The sequence below is a fragment of the Indicator indicator genome, chromosome 1 (genome assembly GCF_027791375.1).
Source record: "Indicator indicator isolate 239-I01 chromosome 1, UM_Iind_1.1, whole genome shotgun sequence".
Lineage (NCBI taxonomy): Eukaryota > Metazoa > Chordata > Aves > Piciformes > Indicatoridae > Indicator > Indicator indicator.
In genome coordinates this window covers 129,043,366-129,068,092 of record NC_072010.1, presented here as the reverse complement: position 1 = coordinate 129,068,092, position 24,727 = coordinate 129,043,366, and the positions used below count along the sequence as shown (strand labels likewise).

At 46.4% G+C, this 24,727-nt stretch overlaps 1 protein-coding gene across 1 annotated transcript in view; it reads right to left on the bottom strand.

Moving 5' to 3' along the window:
* MAP7D2 (MAP7 domain containing 2) overlaps positions 1-24,727 on the bottom strand; it is a 77,254-nt gene that overhangs the window by 31,856 nt on the left and 20,671 nt on the right. Inside the window, exons 2-3 of the mRNA XM_054396425.1 lie at positions 7,920-8,062; positions 6,225-6,388 (exon numbers count right to left, since the gene is read on the bottom strand). Of these exons, the coding sequence (XP_054252400.1) occupies positions 6,225-6,388; positions 7,920-8,062 (307 nt within the window). The remainder of the gene's footprint in view (positions 1-6,224; positions 6,389-7,919; positions 8,063-24,727) is intronic.

Below are 24,727 nucleotides of genomic sequence, written 5' to 3'. Positions count from 1 at the left end.
TGATGGGTGGACTATCCAGGAGACAAGGAATTGGTTGGATGATCACATCCAAAGGGTAGTGGACAATAGCTTGATGTGTAAATGGAAATGGATGACAAGTGGTGTCCCTCAAAGTCCTGTACTGGGACCACTGTTGTTCAGTACCTTCATCAATGATATAGACAGAAAGACTGAGGGCACCCACAGCAAGTTTGCTGATGGCACCAGGCTGAGTGGTGCAGTTGACAAGACTGAGGGACAGGATGGGTGCCATCCAGAGGGACCTGGACAGGCTGGAGAGGTTGGCTGAGGAGAATCTTGGGAGGTTCAATAAAGGCAAAGTGCAAGGTCCTGTGTCTAGGTCAGGGCAACCCTTGATATCAATACAGGCTGGGGGAAGATGAAATTAAGAGCAGCCCTGCAGAAAAGGACTTAGGGGTGCTGGTGGGTGAGAAGCTAGACATGAGCAGACTGTGTGCACTTGCAGCCCAGAAAGCCAGTTGCAGCCTGGGCTGCACCAAAAGCAGCATGGCCAGCAGGTTGAGAGGGGATTCTGCCACTCTGCTCTGGTGAGACCTCACCTGCAGTGCTGTGTCTAGATCTGGGGCCACCAGCACAAGAGAGACATGGACCTGATGGAGCAGGTCCAGAGGAGGCCACAAAGATGATCAGAGAGTGGGAGAACATCTGCTGTGAAGACAGGCTGAAGGAATTGTGGCTGTTCAGTCTGGAGAAGGGAAGGCTCCACAGAGACCTTAGAGCTATATTTCTGTATCTGAAGGGGCCCTACAGGAAGGCTGGGGAGGGACTGTTTAGAAGGGCTTAGAGTGACAGGACAAGGGGCAATGGTTTGAAACTGGAGCAGGGCAGATTGAGGTTGGACATCAGGAGGAAGTTCTGCACAATGAGAGTGGTGAAATACTGGAAGAGGCTGCCCAGGGAGGTGGCTGAGGTCCTGTCCCTGGAAACATTCAACATCAGACTGGTTCTGACCCTGGGCAGCCTGATCTAGTTGGAGATGTTCCTGCTGACTGCAGAGGAGTTGGAGAAGATGACCTTTGATGGTCCCTTCCAACAATGTGCAGAACCTTCCTGTCTATGTTACAGACAAAGCACCTCCTTAAAACCACATGAAACAATTCATGTGACCCTCATGTGGGAACTCTTAACAGCTGTAAATAAATACACCCTGCACAGGGAGCTTCCACAGAAAGCCCTGATGTACAAGCTTGAGTAAAACCATAAGAACAGAGCCATCTACTGCTTGTATCCCAGATGTACATGTTACCTTCCAGTTACTCATCCAGGTTTTCCTCAGACTAAACAACAGACCAAAGATTTGCACTGCTTGGACTGAAAATAAATATTTTTTTAAACAAACAGACAAACAAACAAACAAAAAATAATCAAAACAAACCCAAAATCCAGTGGTGAGAGTACAAACAATTTGACTGAAGTACTCTGGTTTTTTTTCTGTGGGAAAAAATGGCACACATATGAAAAAAAAAAAAAGGAAACCTTCATTTTACAAGTATTATGGCTTAAAATAATTTGTGTAAGCAATTCTCAAAACAATTTAAAATGATAGAAAATCATAAAATGGTTTGGGTTGGAAGGGAACTCCAAAGGGCATCCAGCCCAAAACCAGCAATCAGCAGGGACATCCTCCACTAGAGCAGGTTGCTCAGAACCTTGTCCAGCCCTGAATATCTCCAGGCATGGAGGCTCAGCTGCCTCCCTGGGCAACCTGTTGCAGTGTTCTAGCACCTGCATGGTGCAGAACTTGTTCCTAACATCCAATCTAAGTCTGCTCTGCTCAAATTTCAAACCATTGCCCCTCATCCTGTCATTGCAGACCTGGGCAAACAGTCCCTCTGCAGCCTTCCTGTAGCCCCCCTCAGGTACAATATAAACAGCTTAACAAATCCACAAATCCTCTTCCTCTTCACTTTATACATCCACCAGCCCTGTAAGAAGCTCACTGCTTCCTGGTATTACCATCTGGCTTCATCCTTTGATTGGCTCTTCCACACAGCAAGAAAAGAGCTGTGTTATTTTTTGCTTGAAGAACACATTAAGAAGCAATGTGGGAGCTTGCAGCCCACAAGGCCAGTGGCATCCTGGGCTGCATCAAAAGCAGTGTGGCCAAGAGGCTGAGAGAGGTGATTCTGCCACTTTCCTCTGCTCTGGTTGAGTCCTCACCTGGAGTACTGCATCCAGCTCTGGAGCCCTCAACACAGGAAGGACATGGACCTATGATTCTATGACCTGACAGAGCCCAGAGAAGGGCCACAAAGATGATCAAGGGTTTGGAACACTCCTCCCACAAGGACAGGCTGAAGGAGCTGGGGTTGTTCAGCCTGGAGAAGAAAAGGCTCCAGAGACCTAAGAGCAGCCTCCCAGTATCTGAGGATGACTACAAGAAGGCTGCAGAGGGACTGTTTGCAAAGGCCTGCAGTGATAAGACAAGGGGCAATGGTTTGAAATGAGAGCAGAGCAGATTTAGACTGGATGTGAAGAACATGAGGGTGGTAGAACCCTGCGCATCAGGTTACACAGGGAGGTAGCTGAGGCCCCATATGGCCCTGTTGATATTCAAGGTCAGGCTCAACAGGGCTCTGAGCAAGGCAATCTAGTGGAGGAGTCCCTGGTGACTGCAGGGGGGTTGGACTGGATGACCTTTGGAGGTCCCTTCCTACCCAAACCATTCTATGATTCTGTTGTACACCACCACACTTCCTTTCCTCAAGGCTCAGGGACTTCTACTGCGAGAAAAAGACAGCTTTAAAAGTAACATGGAGGGAAAGGCAGTGCTGCTGAAGACCTCTACAGATAAGAAAGACTCAGTGAATGAAGACAGGATGATTCTCAGGCATGTTTATTTGATTCCTGAGGAACTGGACAGATTTCCACTGTGCTCAGCAAGGAGCTTCTCTGAGGAAAACTCACCCAGAACACCTCCATTCCCGTCAACACAGACTTTAAAACTACCATTGACCACCTGGCAGTGTACAGGAGAAGAAGCAAGCAAAACTAAGCTTTAGCCACCTCCTCTTTGAGAAGTCCTTTGCATACAAAACAGCCAAGCAGAGGCTGCTCTGCTGTGGGAAGCCAACAAGCCTCAGTTTAAGAGCCACGCTTCTCTCTCAAACTCTTACAGATGCAAGAACAATGTGTTCTAGAAAGCTCTATCCAACCTGCTCCTATCACAGATACGCACTGCCTTCTGCTGTGTTAAAAAGCAAGGAAAAAAAGACTTAAGGACAACCCCTAAGGCAGAGAGCAAGGAAGAAAATCTCCTGACCTGCTCATGTATCTGAAGTGCCAAATAATGGGTGCTCTAGTCCCTGCCCAGTGTAAGCCACCATTCAAAAGAGAACCACTGAGGACCTGCTGCAGTATACTGGACAGGGCATGCCCTGGCTTCAAACACAAGTGTGGGAAATGCAGGTTCAAAGCTCTTCCAGTAAAGAAGGTCTCAAATGTCCAGCATGACTCACCAGCAGTGAGTAACTTGCAATGCCCAGGGAGCTGCAACTTCACCACCATCCTTACTCAGACCTCTGCTGCTGCTACACACACAAGGTTTGAGGAGCTCACCAAAAAGCTGGGGGGAGGGAGTTGGCAGATCCTTTAGTAGAGTTCAAGTGGAATTTGGGAAATGAGGGAACGAAAAATAATTGAAGGGAAGGCAGGAGATGGTAGCATCTCCTTTTCCCAATTTCCTTCTTCCCTCATCCTCCTCTGTTCTACAAATTATCCCGTTATGTACTCCCCCCTTCCTTCCCTGGATCCTGAATTTTTCTTCCCACCAGCTCTAAACACCCTCAAACAAGCATCTTTCTCCTGTACTCCTGCCCTCCTACCCACTTACCCTTCCGCCAGGATCCTCAGCCTGGAGGGAAATAGGAAAGGGAAAAGAACCAGGCCTAGGCCTGCCTTAGCACCCAAAAGGTCTTGGGACAGTTTAAGCCTGAAGGCCCAGCTCAGTGAGCAGAGCTAGGAGTTGTATTTATATTATGACCAAACACTTGGGAGGCAGCAAACCTTTCTCTCATCACTGGAGAAGCTTCCCATCACATGTACAGGGTACTGGGGAGCTCTAACAGCCTTGCTGATACTTAGGAGAAACATGACTCTGTGCTCAGTCTCTCCTTAACCCATCTCTGGGCAAGTGCAGGAGGCTCTTTCAAGAGATGGGATCCCCACTGGATAGACCTTCGGCTCTGACCTAGCACAGCCTCTCTTATGTCTGACCACCCTGCTCTTATTTCTCCAGTGCTGCAAAACCATGCAGGCAGCAAAAGCAGGGAGTTGCTCACTCTGCCCACACCTCTCCTGCTCACTGCCCCCTTCTTTGGTACAAATTTTGAGTGTAGGATTTAGAAAGTTTTTGTACTTGCTGCTTTCCATTACAATCCACATAAAGGGAGTCAACTTTCCTTAGCTACAAAAGATGATCACAGCAGGAAATACTGGGGAAGAAGGAGGTCAGGTCAATGATGGAGGAAGATCTCCTACCCTTTGTGTCTGTTTTTGTCATCTTTCTTAGCAAAATTTGAAACAGAACACATGATGAAAGATTGTAAAATTAATTATCAGCTGTCCTGCAGAAGCCACAATCAGAATGTTACAGTTGAAAAGCAGAACTGCAGATTTCCAGAGCCTTTTTATCTAGGAAGTAGGGAAACTACTTTTATTATTTTTCTTTTTTAAACCACTGCCCCATTTTTCCAACATCATTAATTCTTTATCAGTTGCAGTAGCAGTGGTACTGTCTTCTACAGAATGTCATGCAGAGAAAGACACACACAGAGCACTCAGAAATCTGCATCAGAAATCAGACTCACAAGATCAAAAAAAGAACCTCTTCTGTCCTAGAGTTTTAAACCAGCTTAGATTCTTCACTTCTGATTTTATGTCACTGAGGAAAATCAAATTCATAAGCATTAGTTCAGTTTCCATGGATTATTCAATACATTCATATTGACTTAGATGGGGACACTGCCAGCAAGTTTGCTGATGACACCAAACTGGGAGGGGTGGCTGACACACCTGAAGGCTGTGCTGCCATTCAGCCAGACCTGGACAGGCTGGAGAGCTGGGTGGGGAAAAATGAAATGAAATCCAACAAGGACAAAGGTAAAGTCTGGCATCTGGGAAAGAACAACCACACAGACCAGGACAGGTTGGGGACTGACCTGTCGGAGAGCAGCACAGGGGAAAAGGGAGTTAGGGGTCTTGGTGGGCAGAAGGATGCCCCTGAGCCAGCAATGGGCTCTTGTGCCCAAGGCAGCCAAGGGCATCCTGGGGTGGATTAGAAGGGCTGTGGACAGTAGGTCAAAAGAGATTCTTCTGCCCCTCTGCCCTGCTGAGGCCACATCTGGAATAATGTGTCCAGTTCTGGGCCCCTCTCAGGTCAAGAAAAACCTCAGGGAACTGCCTGAGAGAGTCCAGCACAGAGCCACTAAGATGCTGAACACAATGGAACATCTCCCTGTGAGGCCAGGCTGAGGCAGCTGGGAGCAGAGGAGCCTGAGGAGTGAACTCATTGCTGGGGATAAAGATGTGCAGGGCAGTGTGGGGAGGACAGAGCCAGGCTTTGCTCAGGGATGTCCAAGGACAGCACAAGGGGCACTGGGTGCAAGCTGGAGCAGAGGAGGTGCCATGGGAACAGAAGGGAAAACTTTTTCCCTGTGAGGGTGCCGGAGCCCTGGAGTAGGCTGCCCAGAGAGGTTGTGGAGTCTCCTTCTCTGGAGACATTCCAAACCTGCCTGCATGCATTTCTGTGTGACCTGCTCTAGGTGCTCCTGCTCTGGCAGGGGGGTTGGACTGGATGATCTTTCGAGGTGCCTTCCATCCACCTTTCTGTGGTTTTATGACAGTAAACAAAACAATAACAAAACTCTTGCCAATTTATGGGAAAACTCATCTTTAAGAGCTGCTTTCTGTAAAGCTGATGCTTTATCATCTCAGAGAGTCCCAGGTATGTGAGCACAAGAAGATGACTATTCTGAGAGAACAGACAAAAAAAAAACCAAGAGACAAAAAAAACCCTCTGGACAATGTTTTCCATGTACAAGTAGTAGTAGAGTCTGTATAGCTGTGGTTGCAGCCCCAATAGTAACAGCCACATGTCTCTGAGCCAAAAAAGAGAAATCAGCATCTATTGCATGTCCATATTCAGCTATGTTTGATGCTACCATGCAGACTTCCTCTCCCATGCATCTCAGAGTGGACCTTACCTCCTCCTCTTTAAGCTTTTGTCTCCGTTTTTCTTCAACAGCTGCTCTCTTCTGCTCCTCTCTCTGCCTCTGTTCCTCCAGCCTTCTCCATCGCTCCTCCATTTGCTTTTCATATTGAAGCTTTGCTCTTCTCTCCTTCTCCAGTATCTGCTGTTCCCTTGCAGCTTGGGCAGAGAAAAAAAAAAAAGTACATTTCACCTCAGGCAATTTTTCACCTGTTTTAAAGTTATTTGATAACGTGACACAATAGAGTCAGTATTGGGACAAGTGCTATTTAACATCTTTGTCAGCAACATGGACAGTAGGATTGAGGCACCCTCAGCAAGTCTGCAGATGACCCAAGCTGTGTGGTCTGATTGACATGCTGGACAGGAGAGATCCATCCAGAGGAACTTGGGCAGGCTGGAGAGGTGAGCCCAAGCCAACCTCATGAAGTTCAACAAGGCCAAGTGCAAGGTCCCACACCTGGGTCAGGGCAATCCCAAGCACACATAGAGGCTGGGTGAGGAGTGGCTGGAGAGCAGTGTGGAAGAGGAAGACTTGGGCATGTCAGCTGATGAAAAACTCAACATCAGCCAGCAATGGTCACTGGCAGCCCAGAAGGCCAACCATGAAATCCAAAAGCATGTTGAATAATTTCACATATATATGAAATTCAGTGTGTATAGATCTCCCTTATATATATGTGTGTGTATATATTTGTATACATATATACACATGTATGTATATTTTTTTTAGACATGTATTTATACATACATTGAATATCCTCAATGTTTCCCTGAAGGTATTATAAGATTAAAACCAACTAGTTTAAAATCTCTGAAATCAATGCTTATGCTATTCAGGAAATTAATTAATCACAGGATCACAGAATGTTAGGGGTTAGAATGGACCTTGAAAGATCATCCAGCCCAACCCCCCTGCCAGAGCAGGAGCAACTAGAGCAGGTCACACAGGAACACATCCAGGCAGGGCCTGAAAGTCTCCAGAGAAGATTCCACAATCTCTCTGGGGAGCCTGTTCCAGGGTTCTGGCATCCTTACAGTAAAGAAGTTCTTCTTTGTGTTAAGGTGGAACTTCCTGGAGTGCTGTAGTTTACATCCATTGCCCCTAGTCCTATCACAGGGCACAAGTGAGCAGAGGCTGTCCCCTGTCCCTGTCCCTTCCTTCCTGACTCCCAGCCCTCAGATACTTATAAACATTTATTAAATTCTCTCTCAGTCTTCTCTTCTCCAAACAGCCCCAGGACTCTCAGCCTTTCCTTACAAGGCAGTGCTCCAGTCCCTTCATCATCCTTGTAGCCCTCCATTGGGCTCTCTCAGGTAGATCCCTGTCCCTCTTGAACTGGGGACCCCATGGAGAAACCTCTGCTCTATACCACCCTTAACAACCCAAAATCCTCATCAGTCAGTATCTTGGATATAAACCTGTATTCAAAATGAAAGAAGAAAGTGAAACAAAGTCATAAATCAAAGGAGAAAGTCAACTTTTAACTATATGGTATTAAACACTTAAATGGAATTCAAAGAAAACATTAATTGACTTTTTTTTAATAATTATTAAGTCATAATCCAAGCAATAAAGATTAGGGACAGAACCGCATTTAAAATTCAGAGCAGAAAAAAATCATATTAGTAGCTTAAGCCTATTAAAATGTATACATACATAAAATACATACATTTTCTGCTATCTTACCAAGATATTTCTCCCTTTCTTCTCTTCTCTCCTTTGCCAGTCTTTGCCTTTCATCAGTTTTCAGAAATCCATCAATGGCTGAAGTCAGAGGGAGAAGAAGAAAAAAAAACAAAACAACAGTGTTAGGAAAACTAAAGTAGCATCTGAAAAAAATCTCAAAAATAAATCACATCTGCTGACTTTGACAACTCCAGCAACAAAATCCATTTTGCACTTCTGTTTGGGCAGCTTAACAAGCTGGAATTTGGATACATCTTCAGCACAGCCTCCTACCTATTGCTGAACTCCAAGCACAGTTCCTCAGCCTAAGTGCCCGACTCTTCTTCTCAGAGCAAGCAAGCATCCTCTTAGCGCTTGGTTTAAAACTTCAAACCTTCTTGGGAGAACACCCATAAAGATGCAATTAACAAGTATTCGTCTTGGTTAATAACCTCATTTTAACTTTTTTAGCTAAAAAGTAGAAAATAAAGGTAGTTCAGGAGTAAAAGCAGTATGCAGCTCTCAGTCTAATGCTCTGTGGAGTTCCAGCCTTTGTATTTATGGCTTAAGACAGCCCCACAGCTCCCTTGCCTACAGGAAAATCTCCTGCACCAGCTCCTTTCAACACCCAGCAATTAGCACTAGGCAAGGCTAAGGAGGCAGCAGCCCTCCTACCCTCTTTTCCAGGTAGGAAACACTTTGTTTCCTCCTCAAGCTGGCATCTGAAAGGAGGTTATTTGTCTGGGAGGAGAGGTTGCCTGAGGATGTTTTGTACCTGAATCCAGACACTCCAGTTCTTTGCACAGCAGGAACCACCAAAAAGCTCAGTTTAAGAAGGCATGCAAGCAGGAAGAGCATGACACATGAGGTGCCTCAGGGTCTCCTGTCTGCTTGCCCTGGAACAGGCAGCTAGGTGGACCTTAGATGGACCTTCTGCAATATTCAGGGTAAGCTCACCGGCTAGTGACTGGACAGACCAGTTAGAGGTTAGAGAATGGTGTCTTTCACAGCAGCTGAGAGGGCCTCCAGTGCCCTGCTTTCTCTCTTTGTTTTCAGGATCTCCTGGGGTCTGCAGTGCAAACAGATACCTGTCGCACAGCACACTTCACATCCTTTGCTCCCTGCTGAGTTACTGAATTGCAACTGACCCTCCTTCCCTCTTGCTCTAAGAACTGCAGCTGTTCATTTTATCAGGCAAACTTTGACTGTAACCTCCACTCTTTTCCTGCAAAGTCACACTTGCAGGCTCCTCTCCGAGAGCAGCCTGTCTGTGGGAGCAAAGATTTTTGCATTCTGCAATATGCAGAGCTCTGTAGGAAGGCTGAGAACCACTCTCACCTTGTGACTGGTGACAAAGGCAGGTCTCAGCTGTCCCCCATTAAAATAACACCTTGCTTTTTCCCCAAGCAGCACCTTCAAACACCATCTCTAATCCTCCTCTGCACAGAGACAGCAACTTCCCAGTGGCAGCCAGGCCTCTTGGAAAACTGTGATTATAGCTTCCAGTGGGCTAATTACAAGTAGAATTTGTGGGTCAAATACAGAAATTCACAGAATACCTATTACCCAAGACTCACTCTACTTCCATACTAGTCCCTCTTCACTGTTCACTTTACTGCCATTTTTTGGTCAGATTTGACAAGCAGTGAGGACAGAAGAGGACAGTAAAGCAACCAGGACAAAGATTTGCAACTTCCTTGAAGGGAAATCCTGTAGTCAGCATGGTTAAATCGCAGCTCCACTGGAAAGTTTTTCAGTGATCTGGAAGTCAAAACAGCACGGAACAGGCTAAAAGCAGCAGAGGAAGTTAAATCAAGAGCCCCAAGAGAGAAGACTGAGCTTGGCAGCAAGCAGAGGCAGGAGAAAGAGAAAGAAGCAAGTTGATGCAGGAGTTAAGGTCTTCTGCAGCATGGGATGAGGTGGAACTTGGTGTACGGAAATCGGGATAAGCATAAGCTGGAAGGATGGGAAGAGGAACAGCAAGACAGTCCACATCCATGGGTTTGTCACCACAAAATCCTGCAATGTTTCTCATCACACTCCCACATTCAGCAGCTATGAAACCCACTGCCAAAATCATGCTTGTCAATAAAATTGCAGCAGACTTATCTCTGCCTTGCTTCACAAATGCAAGTGGCAGAAGCAGCTCCAAAAGCTCCAGCCATGCTCACAACTGCCACAGCTATCCAAACTTGACATGCAGTTTCAGGTTGGCTTGCTCAAGAGTTTGGATGCCTCAACTCCACGTGGGTAACATTAAAAGAAGATCAAGGCTGTAATGCCAGATACTTAAATGAGGATGTATCAGAATTGAAGCAGTTTGTATAATTCTTTTGTTATCAGCACACAGGAGGAACCTTATCAAGAGGTGAACCAAGTTTAAAGTTGATTAGTGCTTCTTGCTTCATTTCTTTCTGAAACTGGAAAGCAGAACAAAGTACAATCTGAGGTCTTTCTTGGAAAAAAAACCCTGAAACTGGGTTATATCATAAAATCACTGAATGGGTTAGGTTGGAAGGGACCTATAAAGGTTATCTAGTCCACCACAGATATGAAAAAAAAGAAAAAAAAAAAAAAAGGAAAAACCTTCATTTTACAAGTATTATGACTTAAAATAATTTGTGTAAGAAACTCTAAAACAATTTAAAATCATGGGAAATCATAAAATGGTTTGGGTTGGAAAGAACCTCCAAAGGTCATCTAGTCCAACCCCCTGCAGTCAGCAGGGACATTGTCCACTAGAGCAGGTTGCTCAGAGCCTTGGCCAGCCTGACATTGAAGATCTGCAGGGATGAGGGCTCAGCTACCTCCCTAGGCAACCTGTTGCAGTGTTCCACCACCCTCGTGATAAAGAACTTGTTCCTAACATCCAATCTAAATCTCCTCTCATTTCAAACTATTGTCCCTCATCCTGCCCCTGCAGGCCCATTGCAAACAGTCCCTCTACAGCCTTCTTGTAGCCCCCTTCAGGTACTGGCAGGCTGCTCTTAGGTCTCCCTGGAGCCTTCTCTTCTCCAGGCTGAACACCCCCAGCTCCCTCAGCCTGTCCTCGTAGCAGAGTTGTGCCAGCCCTCTGATCATCTTTATGGCCCTTCTCGGGACCAGCTCCATCAGGTCCAAGTCCTGCCTGTGTTGAGGGCTCCAGAGTTGGATGCAGTACTCCAGATGAGATCTCACCAGACTAAAGTGGCAGAATCACCTCTCTTGACCTGCTGGCCACACTGCCTTTGATGCAGCCCAGACTGTCATTGGCCTTCTGTGCTGCAAGTGCACAGTGTTGGCTCATGTCCAGCTTCTCACCAGAGAAGTCCTTCTCCACAGGGCTGCTCTCTATCATCTCATCTCCCAGCCTGTATCAATAGTGAGGATTGTTCCTTCCCAGGTGCAGGACCCTGCACACTTGGTCTTGAACCTCACGGGGTTCACCTGCACCCACCTGTCCAGCTTGTCCAGGTCCTTCTGTATGCCATCACACCAGAAAGCAAAAATACAGCACATCACTAGGATAAAAGCTGTGTGGAGGAAACTGGTATACAGTCTGACATGTACAGGTATCAAGTGCATATGCAGCTAGGGTAGCATAAAAGCAGCACAGGCATCCTCACCACTACCAGTTCTTAACTCAAGTGCTTGACTTCATGAATCAGCACACCTGCCAGAAGTCAGAAATTTGCTTGCCTTCAGAAAGTAAATATAGCATTGAAGGACAAAATAACTATTGCCTGCTTCAAATACTGTAGCAAAGGATTATTTTTTTAAGGCCAAAGCAGCTTATTTACTACACATGTTCATATAATATGCCTTGTAATCATAATGGGCACAGCAGTTACCTGTGGTGAGAAATTTGATTAATGACAGGATTTCAAACTCTGTTTGGTAAAGCAAACTGCAAACAGCAAACAGCAAGCTGGCACAAGCAGCTCTACCAGCAGTGATCCAGCAGTGTGCCCAGGTGGCCAAGAAAGCCAAAGGCATCCTGGCTGGGATCAGCAATGCTGTGTCCAGCAGGAGCAGGGAGGGGATTGTGCCCTGGCACTCAGCTCTGGGGAGGCCACACCTCAAGTATTGTGTCCAGTTTGGGGCACCTCAATCCAAGAGAGATGTGGAGGTGCTGGAGGCAGTGCAGAGGAGGGCAAGGAAGCTGGGAAGGGCCTGGAGAAGAAATCTGATGGAGAGAGACTGAAGGAGCTGGGGATGGTTAGTTTGGAAAAGAGGAGGCTGAGGGCAGACCTCATTGCTGTCTACAGCTACCTGAAAGGAGGTTGTGGAGAGGCTGCTGCTGGTCTCTTCTGACAGGGAATTAGTGACAGAACAAGAGGGAACAATCTCAAGCTGCAGCAGGAGAGGTTTAGGCTGAACACTAGGAAAAAGTTTTCCCTGCAAGAGTGGTCAGGGATTGGAACAGGCTGCACATCCCTGGATGTGTTTAAAGGTTGTTTAGATGTGGTGCTTGGGGATATGGTTTAGTGGTGAACCTGTTAGAGTAGGGTTAATGGATGGACTTGATGATTCCAAGCCTCTTTTCCAAACTGAACGATTCTGTGATTTCACATCTCCAGCTGCCAGCAGAGGGCAGAGCAAGGTTTGAATGAAAAAGAAAAGCCCTCAGCAAAAACCTTTCACTGTGCTAAGTGAGTTCAGGTTAACGGCCTGCACACTCAGCTTGATCCTCAGCCTTCTGCATATTTACAGCCTCTGATCCCTCTGAGAAGCACAGCACACGGTTAAGAGTCAGGATGTAAACACAGGCTGGTTGTGCTTTCTGCCAGAGTAATGACTGCAGAGACACTGCTAGAAAATTCCCTAATAACCCTTTATTTCCAGACTTGCAGAAGAGCAAGGAAAATCAGGAAAGTCTCCAACTACCAACAGCCTCAAAGATTTCCCTGTAATGACACATGCACACACATGACTGCTCCTTCTGCTCCATCTCCCCGTCCACCCCAAAAACCCTCTTCCAGAACATCCCCACTGTCAAAGGCTTTCATCTAATCATTGGGCTCAAAGAATCACAGAATGTTAGGGGTTGGAAGGGACCTTGAAACATCATCCAGTCCAACCCTCCTGCCAGAGCAGGAGCACCTATACCAGGTCACACAGGAACACATCCAGGTGGGTTTGGAATATCTCTAGAGAGGGAGACTTCACAACCTCTCTGGGCAGCCTGTTCCAGAACTCTGACACCCTCACAGGGAAAAAAAAAACAAACAACCCCTCCTTGTGTTTCCATGGAACTTCCTATGCCTCAACTTCCACCACTGCCCCTTGTGCTGGCATTGGGCATCACTGAGCAGAGCCTGGCTCCAGCCTCTGGGCACTCACCCTACACATCTTTCTCCCCAGCAATGAGGGCAGCCCTCAGGCTCCTCTGCTCCAAGCTCCAAGCCTCAGCTTGGCCTCACAGGGAGATGTTCCACTGCCTTCAGCAGCTTTGTGGCTCTGTACTGGACTCCCTCAAGCAGTTCCCTGAGGTCCTTCTTGACTGAGGGGCCCAGAACTGGACACAATATTCCAGATGTGGCCTCACCAGGGCAGATTAGAGAGGGAAAACCTCTCTCAACCTCCTAACCACAGCCCTCCTAATCTACCCCAGGATTCCTTGAGATTGTGCCTAATCTTTCAACTGAAGAAAGTCAGCTGCTCCTCAAGGACTTTGTTACGACAAGCATCTCTAAAGAAAAATGCTAGAACTTAAAACAAGTTCAAATGCCAGCAGCAGTCCTGCAGCAGTAATTTACCAGCTAATGCTAAAGGACTCCTTCAAGACTTTAAGTTTACTTGGAAATAAATATTCAAAGGAGCAAAAGTTGATGTGATAATCAGTGCCCCAACCCTTTTTGAAGGGCAAGGTAAACCCATTCAGAGTGATGAAACAGTGCCAGAACATGTCTACATACACTCTGTTCCACATACCACTTGCATAAGCCTCTGTGGTTGCTCAGGACAGAGAAGAATGATGTCCTGTCCTGATGAGACACAAGGCAAGGTTTGGCTTTTGAAATCCATATCCTCTTTCTGGTTGAGAAAACAATTATTCTAGCACGACCAGGTTACTGTAAGCTGAGAGTAAACTTCAGAAGAACAAACAGGCTGCTTGGGCATCTCCTCTCCTGAAATTTGCACCTGAGTAACTCTCAGCAGCTAGGGCCTCTGGGTTTTTTTCTGTCCTCTTTAACATCTCATGGCATTTGGTTTTGCAGTCATAGAATCACAGAACATTAGAGGTTGAAAGGTAGCTCCAGAGATCATCAGGTCCCATCCCAGCCCCCTGCCAAAGTAGGACCACCTGGGGCAGGCTGCACAGGAATGCATCCAGGTGGGTTTGGAAAGGCTCCAGAGAAGGAGACTCCACAACCCCTCTGGGCAGCCTGTCCCAGGGCTCTGTCATCCTCACTGTAAAGAAGTTTCTCCTCATGTTGAGCTGAAACCTTCTCTGTTCAAGTTTGTCTCCATTGTTCCTTATCCTATCACTGTGCACCACCCAAAAGAGCCTGGCCCCCTCCTCTTGACCCCCACCCCTCAGCTATTGATAGACATTGAGGAGATCCCTTCTCAGCCTTCTCTTCTCCACACTAAACAGCCCCAGGGCTCTCAGTCTCTCTTCACAGGGGAGATGCTAATCCCCTAAGCATCGTTGTGGCTCTCCATTGGACTCTCTCCAGCAGATCCCTGTACCTCTTGAATGTGTTTGTGTGTAAGAGATATCAAAGCCCTTGGTAGTAGGCATCTCAACACAGAAGGCAAGCCTCCTGGAGATGCAAGACCAGCTCTACATACCTACACCTTTGGCCATCCTGCATGACCACGTTCTACACATTCAGACCTTGGCCCATTCCACATGACGCCAGCCAACATTATCAGACCTTTGCCACAGTAAGTCAGCTACACTGACATTGCTGGGTTGAGGAATTTCCCAGTTTGGAGGCAGTTTGGTCAGTGGGTGGCCTTGCCAAGGACGTGGTGAACTGGCCTATGTAGCAGCAACCCAGCCCTGCCTGGGATATCACTGCACTTAAGCTCTTTCTTCTGCCAGCAAATACTGTTATTTCAAATAATATAATCTCAATCTAGAAACCCAAGGTTTTGCTCCCTAAAATCTGCTTTTCCTCCCTTGAGACAACAGAGTACAGACTTCTCCACCTGCCACTGCTTCCCTCCAGGTCCTACTGAATGAAGAAATGTTCAAGTTTCCAGTTGTTGACTACACTCTGGGGTGGCACAGGGGAGAAGGTATAAAACTGTGACTGTACCTGGATGACACTTCCTGTAGGAAAAGGCACTCTCCCTCTGGTGCCCCCATCATAAGAAGGACATAGAACTGCTGGAGTGAGTCCAGAGGAGGCCACAAAGATGATCCAAGGGCTCTTAGCGTCAGGAAATGAGATGGAAACTACAAGTATCTCCTTCTCCCACCTTCAGCTAGCCAGTAATCCTCAACAGCACATCAAACCCCACTTCCTTACTGAAGGTAATTGGCTTTGCTGGTGTATGGCACTGAAGAATGATCCTTTGCTTTGATGGTTTTACAGATTTCACTGCTGTGTTGCACTTTGGAATGGTAGCTGAAGTGCATGAAGAAACCAGAAGTTAAAGGAGAGCACAGAATTGCTTTTCCAGGTACCAGTACTGTGTCCAGCTCTGGGGCCACCAACACAAGACAGACCTGATAGAGCGGGTCCAGAGAGGGGCCACAGAGATGATCAGGGGGCTGGAGTACCTCTGCTATGAAGAGACAATGAAAGAATTGAGGTTGTTCAGCCTGGAGAAGAGAAGGCTCCACAGAGACCTTAGAGCTATATTTCTGTATCTGTGGGGGACCTACAGGAAGGCTGGGGAGGGACTGTTTAGAAGGGCTTAGAGTGACAGGACAAGGGGCAATGGTTTGAAACTGGAGCAGGGCAGATTGAGGCTGGACATAAGGAAGAAGTTCTTTACAATGAGAGTGGTGAAATACTGGAACAGGCTGCCCAGGGAGGTGGTTGAGGCCCTGTCCTTGGAGGCATTCAAGATCAGGCTGGCTGTGTCCTTGGGCAGCCTGCTCTAGTTGGAGGTGTCCCTGCTGACTGCACAGGGCTTGGACAAGATGACCTTTGAGGGTCCCTTCCACTCCAATGCAATCTGTGAATTCAAGCAGGAAAAGCTTTAGTGAAAGCCTTTACAACCACTGCAGTCTTGCACAGCCCTCAGGTGGACAAGGAGAAGACCTGCAGCTGATGAGCACAGCTCCTCTCCTTTCACTGTGATTTTTCTTTCTCTGCTGACAGTGAGGAACACTTCCTCAAACCTTCACAGCAACATCCTACGCTGCAACTTAAAACCAAGGGGTGCAGGAGCCAGTATTTGCAAAGATGATTATCTATAGAAAACAGAAATCCTACCTCAGAGATGTTTTAGGATGTCAGGTAGTGATAGGATTGGGGGGAATGGAACAAAACTAGAAATGGGTAGATTCAGATTGGATGATAGGAAGAAATTCTTCCTCATGAGGGTGGTGAGACACTGAAACAGGTCACCCAGGGAGGTGGTAAAAGCCTCATGCCTGGAAGTTTTTAAGGCCAGGCTGGATGTGGCTCTGAGCAACCTCATCTAGTGTGAGATGTCCTTGCCCATGGCAGGGGGGTTGGAACTGGATGATCCTTGAGGTCCCTTCCAACCCTGACAGTTGTATGATTCTATGTGAGCACTCAGAAACGGTGGTGTATGAGGCAGAGCTCCTGTCTTTATGCTTCAGTGTCATTGGCCTTATGACCCAAGTAACACTCTTGGGCAGCAGGCAGTCATGCTGCCTCCCTGTGCAAGCCAGACATCCCTACAGCCCATCATGCCTGCAGCCAGGACCCCTCATTACAGTTCTGCTTCTCAGCAAAAAGGAAAGTTGGGCTGATTTTGCCAGCGAGGCAGTAGCCTGGAGCGTGTGTTGAGCTGCCCAGCTGAAGGCACCAAAGTATACTGCTCAAGGCCTTTATTTTGCTGCCAGAGCTCCTTCAGTCCAAAAGGGAACTTTCACAGCACTGAGACACAGTAGCTGCCAATCTCCAGTTTCAGGTAATGTGGGGTCACAAGACAGAATTTTGGAAGGAGCCCTGGCAGTCTCTGTACAACCTATCTTCTCTGGTCTCTGCCTGCAGGGCTGGAAGGCAAAGCAGATGGCCATGAGCCTCCACAATACAGCAACTGCAAATGGGCCAACTGGCAGAGAAAAAGAAGTCCTGTAATCAAATTCTTAATTAATTTCCATGTCAAAGTATCCATATAAAAAAGGGTGAGATGCCAGAACCACAGCTTGCTTCTAAAGCAGTTACAGCCAGATAGCATTCTTCTGGAGCCCTGACTAAAAGTGGTAACAGAGAGTCAAGGATTCATAGGATGGTTTAGGTTGGAAGGGACCTTAGAGATGATCTAGCTCCAGCCCCCCACGAGCAGGGACACCTCTCAACTAGACTCAGCTGCTCAAGGCCTCATCCAACCTGGCCTTGAACACCTCCAGGGAAAAGGCATCCACAACCTCCCTGGGCAGCCTCCAGTCTTACCCTGATCTTTTCCCTCAGCTTCAAACCATTCCCTCTTGTCCTATTGCTAGACACCCTTATGAAAAGTCCCTCTGCAACCTTCCTGGAGATCCCTTCAGGTATTGAAAGGCAGCTGCCAGGGCTCCCTGGAGCCACTTCTCCAGACTGAACATCCCCAACTCTCTCAGCCTCTCGGGAAGGTTCTCCAGCCCTCTCATCATCTTCATGGCCTCTTCTGGGCAGCTCCATGGCCCTCTTATGCTAGGGGCCCCAGAACTGGAGACAGTGCTCCAGGTGGGGTCTGAGCAGAGCAGAGGGGCAGAATCCCCTCCCTGTGCTGCTGCTCTCCCTGCTCTGGATGCAGCTCAGCACACAGCTGCCTGCTGGGCTGCCAGGGACCATTGCTGGCTCATATTGAGCTTTTCGTCAACTCAACCCCCCAAGTCCTTCTCCTCAAGACTGGGACATCACCTGTTTTTACCATCCTTGCAGCAATACAGCATCCTTTAGCCTGTAACTTCTGTGAAATTTAATTGAAGCTGAGTGATGGACAGAAGAAAGGATGGACAGAAGAAAGGATGGACAGAAGAAAGGATGGACAGAAGAAAGGATGGACAGAAGAAAGGATGGACAGAAGAAAGGATGGACAGAAGAAAGGATGGACAGAAGAAAGGATGGACAGAAGAAAGGATGGACAGAAGAAAGGATGGACAGAAGAAAGGATGGACAGAAGAAAGGATGGACAGAAGAAAGGATGGACAGAAGAAAGGATGGACAGAAGAAAGGATGGACAGAAGAAAGGATGGACAGAAGAAAGGATGGACAGAAGAAAGGATGGACAGAAGAAAGGATGGACAGAAGAAAGGATGGACAGAAGAGTGTGACCCTTTATGCTTCACTTCTTTAAGAAACTGGAGCCAGACACTTAAAATCCATATCAAAGTCCTTACTCACTTGCATGCAGCATACTGAATGTAAGATAGTTCCTACATCATTAAGGGTTTTTTCTTCAAGGCCTCAGCTACTCACAACAGGATGGAAAAAAAAACCCAAAACACAACATCTTAAGAAAAAAAAATATCAAAATTATAGAAGTTGCTAAAAATACAGAAATTTGTATGTTTTTTAATAACCTAATAGTTCAGAGGGAAAGAAAAGAAAATCAATACCTCTTCTGCACATTATTTTCTGAGTATTTCATATAAAGGCAACTCAGAGAAGACATAAATTATCCAAAAAAATACTGGAAATGTTTTAGGAAACAACCATATAAGCGTAGCCAAGCAGGTCGAGGGAGATGATTCTCCCCCTCTGCTCCACTCTGGTGAGACCCCACTTGGAGCACTGTGTCCAGTTCTGCAGCCTCTATTACAAGAAGGTTCTGGAGGTGCTGGAAGGTGTCCAGAGAAGGGCCACGAGGATGAGCAGAGCGCTGGAGCTGCTCTGCTATGGAGACAGACTGAGAGAGTTGGGGTTGTGCAGTCTGGAGAAGAGAAGGTGCCAAGGAGAATTTATTGTGGCCTTCCAGTATCTGAAGGGGGCTACAAGAAAGCTGGGGAGGGACTTTTTAGGGTGTCAGGGAGTGATAGGACTGGGGGGAATGGAGCAAAACTAGAAATTAGTAGATTCTGATTGGATGTTAGGAAGAAATTCTTCCTCATGAGGGTGGTGAGACACTGGAAGAGGTTGCCCAGGGAGGTGGTGGAAGCCTCATCCCTTGAGGTTTCTAAGGCCAGGCTGGATGTGGCTGTGAGCAACCTGATCTAGTGTGAGGTGTCCCTGCCCATGAAGGGGGGGTTGGAACTGGATGATCCTTGAGGTCCCTTCTAACTCTGACAATTCTGTGATGTGATGTTATGCTGTACTGAACCTAATTAATTACCCAACATTTAAACTGAGAGGCTTCAAGAAAAGCAGGGACCACATATAAAATGAGGACTTTAAAAGCAGCTTCGTCCAGTCTCGTGACATCAAACTGCCAGGACAAACTGATTAACCTTAATGGGAGGATAATTTGCAGTGGTTATGTGTAAAAAGCAGGGTGAGAAACTCTGAGTACTTGCAGCTGAACAAAACAGCGCTGTTCAGCTAAAAAAAAAAAAAGGATAAGAAAGGAGCACAGAGATGTTTGCATGGAACACAAGAAGCTCTAAAGGAAACAAAGATAATTTTTGGCACGAGTGAACAGTAGCAGAATTGTCCTGAGGTTGTCAATGATTGCTGAATTCACACTCACAATCTTCCCTCGTGGGAGATGCCACATGGAATGCACCCAATCTAATCACACAGCCAGTCTTTTTATTTTTTCCCCTTTTTTTAGTTGTATGACATAACCCAGGGACACATGGTATGGATGTGTGCACTTGAATAAAAAGAAAGCTCTTCGGTAGAGAAATAAAGGCATGGTGGAAGGCTAGAAATTGAAGGTCACATATGCTTGGCAGGCAATACTTTGTTCTAATTGATTTTGGAAACACTTGAATGATGATTTTGCAATTAAATTATCTACTTACAATACAATGTAATTGTACAGTTTGGAAGATGAAGGCCAGTTAGCTTGAATTTCTCCTATTATGTGCTTAGACTTCTTAAGTCTACAATCAGCCTGTAGATGGGTCAGGAGATATTTTCTGTTCAAAATTTACTCTTCAGTTTGCTCTTGGTCATTGTTCTTCCCTCTCCTCCTTTTCTGGTGTCCCACAGTTGTGAGTTTGATAAAAATTTATTTGCAGAAAACTTAACCTAAGAGAAGGGATAGCTGTTGTGCTCTGCAATGCACATCCCAAACCAGCAGCCACTCCTCCAGAAGGAGTGAGAAGTGATCAGAAGAAAGAAAACATCAGATACCTACACAGCAGCATTTTGGTTTCCACACCCCAGAGATCCCTGACCTGTATTAACCCCTCTTGCTCTTCTGAAGTTCCAGGATGCAATGTTCATTAATAGTTTCCCAGACTACAGGCTGGGGTGCCATTGAGACTCACAAGGTTTTGAGGGCTGAAATGGAAGCATTTTTATTTTGCCACCTTATAAAGTAAGTCTTAACAGGAAGGGCATCTCAAACATATACTTGAAGGGCAGACTTCCTAAAATCACAGGATGGGTTGGGTTAAAAGTGACCTCTAGAGGACATCTAGTCCAAACCCCCTGCAGTCAGCAAGAAAATCCCCCACTAGATCAGGTTGCTCAGAGCCTTGGCCAGCCTGACTTTGAAAATCTCCAGGGGTGGGACCTCAACTACCCCCCTGGGCAACCTGGTGCAGTGTTCACCACCCTCATGGTGCAGAACTTGTTCCTAACATCCAAACCAAATCTGCTCTGCTCTCATTTCAAACCACTGCTTCTCATCCTATCACTGCAGGCCTTTGCAAACAGTCCCTCTGCAGCCTTCCTGTAGTCCCTTTCAGGTACTGGAAGGCTGCTCTTAGGTATCCTTGGAGCATTCTCCTGTCCAGGCTGAACACCCCCAGCTCCCTCAGCCTGTCCTTGTAGCAGAGGTGCTCCAACCCCCTGATCATTTTTGATCACTTCCACCCTACGTAATCCATCAAGGCAGACCAAATAAAATACAGGGCTCCCTGCCTATCAAAGCCTGAAGCTCAGAAAATCCAAGGTGATGACTACCAGAGCTCAGTTAAAGAAGGTTCACCTATTGAAAAACAAAACCAAAACCAAGATGCCATACATCCATGCAACACAACTACAGCCAATTCTGAAGCTGATAAAGGCACACCCAGGAGGAAAGTTCAAATGTTTCAGTTTGAAAATAGGAAATACTCAAAATGAAGATGAAACAGGTTTGTTTTGCAAAGAACTCTAATCATTAATACCATGGAGATCCAGCCAGATGGGAAACAATATTCTGTATAGCACAGCTGAGAAAAACAACAGGGAAATAAACTGATGATTCTTTTCAGCTGGAACACCACAGCTAGTGCTAAAAGCTATTTGCAGAAAACATTCTACAAGGGGAGGGGGGGTTAAAAAAAAAAAGTAGAGCTTTCTAAGAATTTGGCTTCCAACAGTTACTGCAGCAGACTGAAGCCACAGTGATTCTTTTCTCTGTGTTGAAGAGGGAGCTCTCAAGGATGTTTTTGACAACTAATTAAGTAGTCATCATCTCAAAGACAACATTTCTAACCACTCTTTGAAGAGATCATAGCTGTTTCCCTCCTCTCCGAAATATAAAGTTGATGTATATAGGCCATTCATTTTCTTTCTCCAGCTAGTGAACTTCCTTCCTCTCACTGGAAGTGGATGCAACCTTTTCCTAAGCACCTTCCATCTTTTAACCCTATGAAAAAAAATTAATAGGTTCATTACTGAGATTTATACAAAGCTGACTTCTACCAGTCAGTGAATTGGTGCTCTGTAAATATTGTCCTTCTAGGCAAAAATATCTAATTGGACCCCGATGGCAGAGTTCAGTTGTAAGTGGTGTCCATTATATGAAAAGTCAAAGACAGGATTAGCTCTTCCATTTATTTTGTGTCAGACATTACAGATTGATTTATGGGATTAAGAGTAGACAGTAAGATTAGAAAAGGATTTTATGTATGCATGTATGCTCTGGTGAGACCTCACCTGGAGCACTGGGTCCACCTCTTGGGCCCTCAACACAGCAAGGACATGGACCTGATGGAATGGGTCCAGAGGAGGGTCAGGAAAACGATCAAGGGGCTGGAACACCTCTGCTACGAGGACAGGCTGAGAGAAATTGGAGAAGAGAAGGCTCTGAGGCTACCTAATAGCAGCCTTCCAGTACCTGAAGGGAGCTACCAGAAGGCTGCAGAGGGACTGTTTACAAAGGCCTGCACTGACAGGACGGGGGACAATGGGTTGAAATGAGAGAAAAGAAGATGTACATTGGGTGTTAGGAAGAAGGTCTTTAGCATGAGGGTGGTGCAATACTGCACGTGGACTTGCTCCAACAGTTCTAGGTCCTTCTTATGATGGGGACACCAGAACTGGGTGCAGTATTCTAGGTGAGGTCTCAGCAGAGCAGAGTAAATGGGCATAATCCCCTCTCCTGCCCGGCTGGCCATACCCTTGATGCAGCCCAGGACAGGATTTGCCTTCGGGGCTGCATAAGGACTATGACCTCATCCTCAGTTGGATCCTCCCAGTTTTGCTCATCACCTCCACTGACAGAGCAATTCCCAGCTTTGTTTCTACTTACACAGTCAGCAATTCCAATCTGTATGTTTTCCTGAGGTGTTTCCCCAGCGTATTTCTTTCACCAGAAAAACGACTGCTAACAATTTCTAGTATAAATGACCCAAACTCAGAAATACTTGAACAATAACAAATCAGTAGGCTTACAACTACAAAATACTGCAAAATCAACTCACTTTCTCATCCTTGGCTAGAGCTGTTTTGGCTTGACCTTCTCTGAACCTCCTTTAAGAAACATTTCTTCCTTTTCCTTTCATTAACCTTGTCTGCAAAGACATTTAATTCTATAAAGCTCCCATTTTTGAGTCCTTAGAAAAATCTCTCTGCTTTAAAGACTTATTTGCCACCTTTTAAATGACATCTTGTCACCCTACACAGACATAACCCCAAATTCTTTTTGATATGACCAGCAAGACTTTGGTAGCACAGCCACTTCAATGCAATGCCCAGAAAGTGAGGGCAACAGGCTTGAGTAAAAAAGCTTTGTAAAGATGTAAAAAAAAAAAAAAAGTCAAGTAAAAAAAGAAAACCAAAAAACTTTTCACTGCTAAATAAGTGGGAGCAGGAGAGGGGAATGGCTTCGGAGTCCTTGTGGGCAGGCTGCAGGCATTGCAAGCTCTTCTTGTCAGCTGTGAGAATCGAGCAAGCAGAACAATTTAGGAAGCTTATTACTGGTTCAGTGATCAAAAGCAGCTACACACACATGGCAGAGCCCAAGTTACAAGCCAATTAAAAGCTTCACAATTAAAAGCACCACACCACTGAAAGCAATAAGAAGGAACACAGACAACTTTGTACATCTGCTCCCTCTTTATAAAAGAGACCAAACCAAAACTAAGAACAATAAACAAAAAACCCACAGAAGGCTTCATAAACTTAGTAGTCCCACAGGCATTGTTTTGACACAAAAGAACACCCCTGATTATCTCTATGTAAAACTCACACCTGGAGAGCTGGGTGGGGAGAAACTGAATGAAATCCAACAAGGCCAAGTGTACTCTTGCACCTGAGAAAGAACAACCCCATGGACCAGGATAGGTTGGGGGCTGACCTGTTGGAGAGCAGCGTAAGGAAAAAGGAACTGGGAGTGCTGGCGGACAACAGGATGCCCATGAGCCAACAATGTGCCCTTGGGACCAAGAAGGCCAAGGGCATCCTAGGCTGGATTACAAAGGCTGTGGTTAATAGGTCAAGAGAGGTTCTCCTCTCCCTCTACTCTGCTCTGGTGAGGCCACATCTGGAATATTGTGTCCAGTTCTGGGCCCCTCAGGTCAAGAAGGATCTCAGGGAACTGCCTGAGAGAGTGCAGCACAGAGTCACAAAGATGCTGAAGGCAGTGAAACATCTGAGGACAGGCTGAGGGAGCTGAGGCTCCTTATCTTGGAGCAGAGGAGCCTGAGGGGTGACCTCATTCATGTTTATAAAGATGTAAAGGGTGAGTGCCAAGAGGATGGAGCCAGGCTCTGCTCAGGGATATCCGATAATAGGCCAAGGGGCACTGGGTGCAAGCTGGAGCAGAGGAGGTGCCATAGGAACAGAAGGGAAAACTTTTGTTGCATGCCAGAGCCCTGGAGCAGGCTGCCCAGAGAGGTTGTGGAGTCTCCTTCTCTGCAGACATTCCAAACCCACCTGGCTGTGTTCCTGTGTGCCCTGCTCTAGGTGCTCCTGCTCTGGCAGGAGGGGGTTGGATTGGATGAGCTTTTGAGCTGCCTTCCAACCCTTAACATTCTGTGATTCTGTGTGATTACCTTAGTGTAGTTAATTTGCCAGGAGCCTGTACACAGTCTTTTAAAAAGAAACCCCCCTCTTTGCTAAGGAATATTTTGACAGCACCAAGTAGCCAGTTCCTGAGAAAATTCCCTTTTGCACTGAGCAGTGCCAGGCTCTCATCTATTATACATAATTGTAGCAGAGGAATCACTTGGATGCTACTGCTCCTACACTACAGCAGCTCCAAAAATCAGTAACAAAAATAACCATCCAACATCCTTGGAGCACTGAATTCCTAGGGGGTAAGGCAATCAAAACCATGCACACTGAAGCAGTGCTAATCAGCACAGCTAGATATCTGGGTAGAACCACAGTGAGGTGCAAAGAAACTCTCTGGCTTTTATTTCAAGAGGATCCAAGTCAAGGGGAGGAACT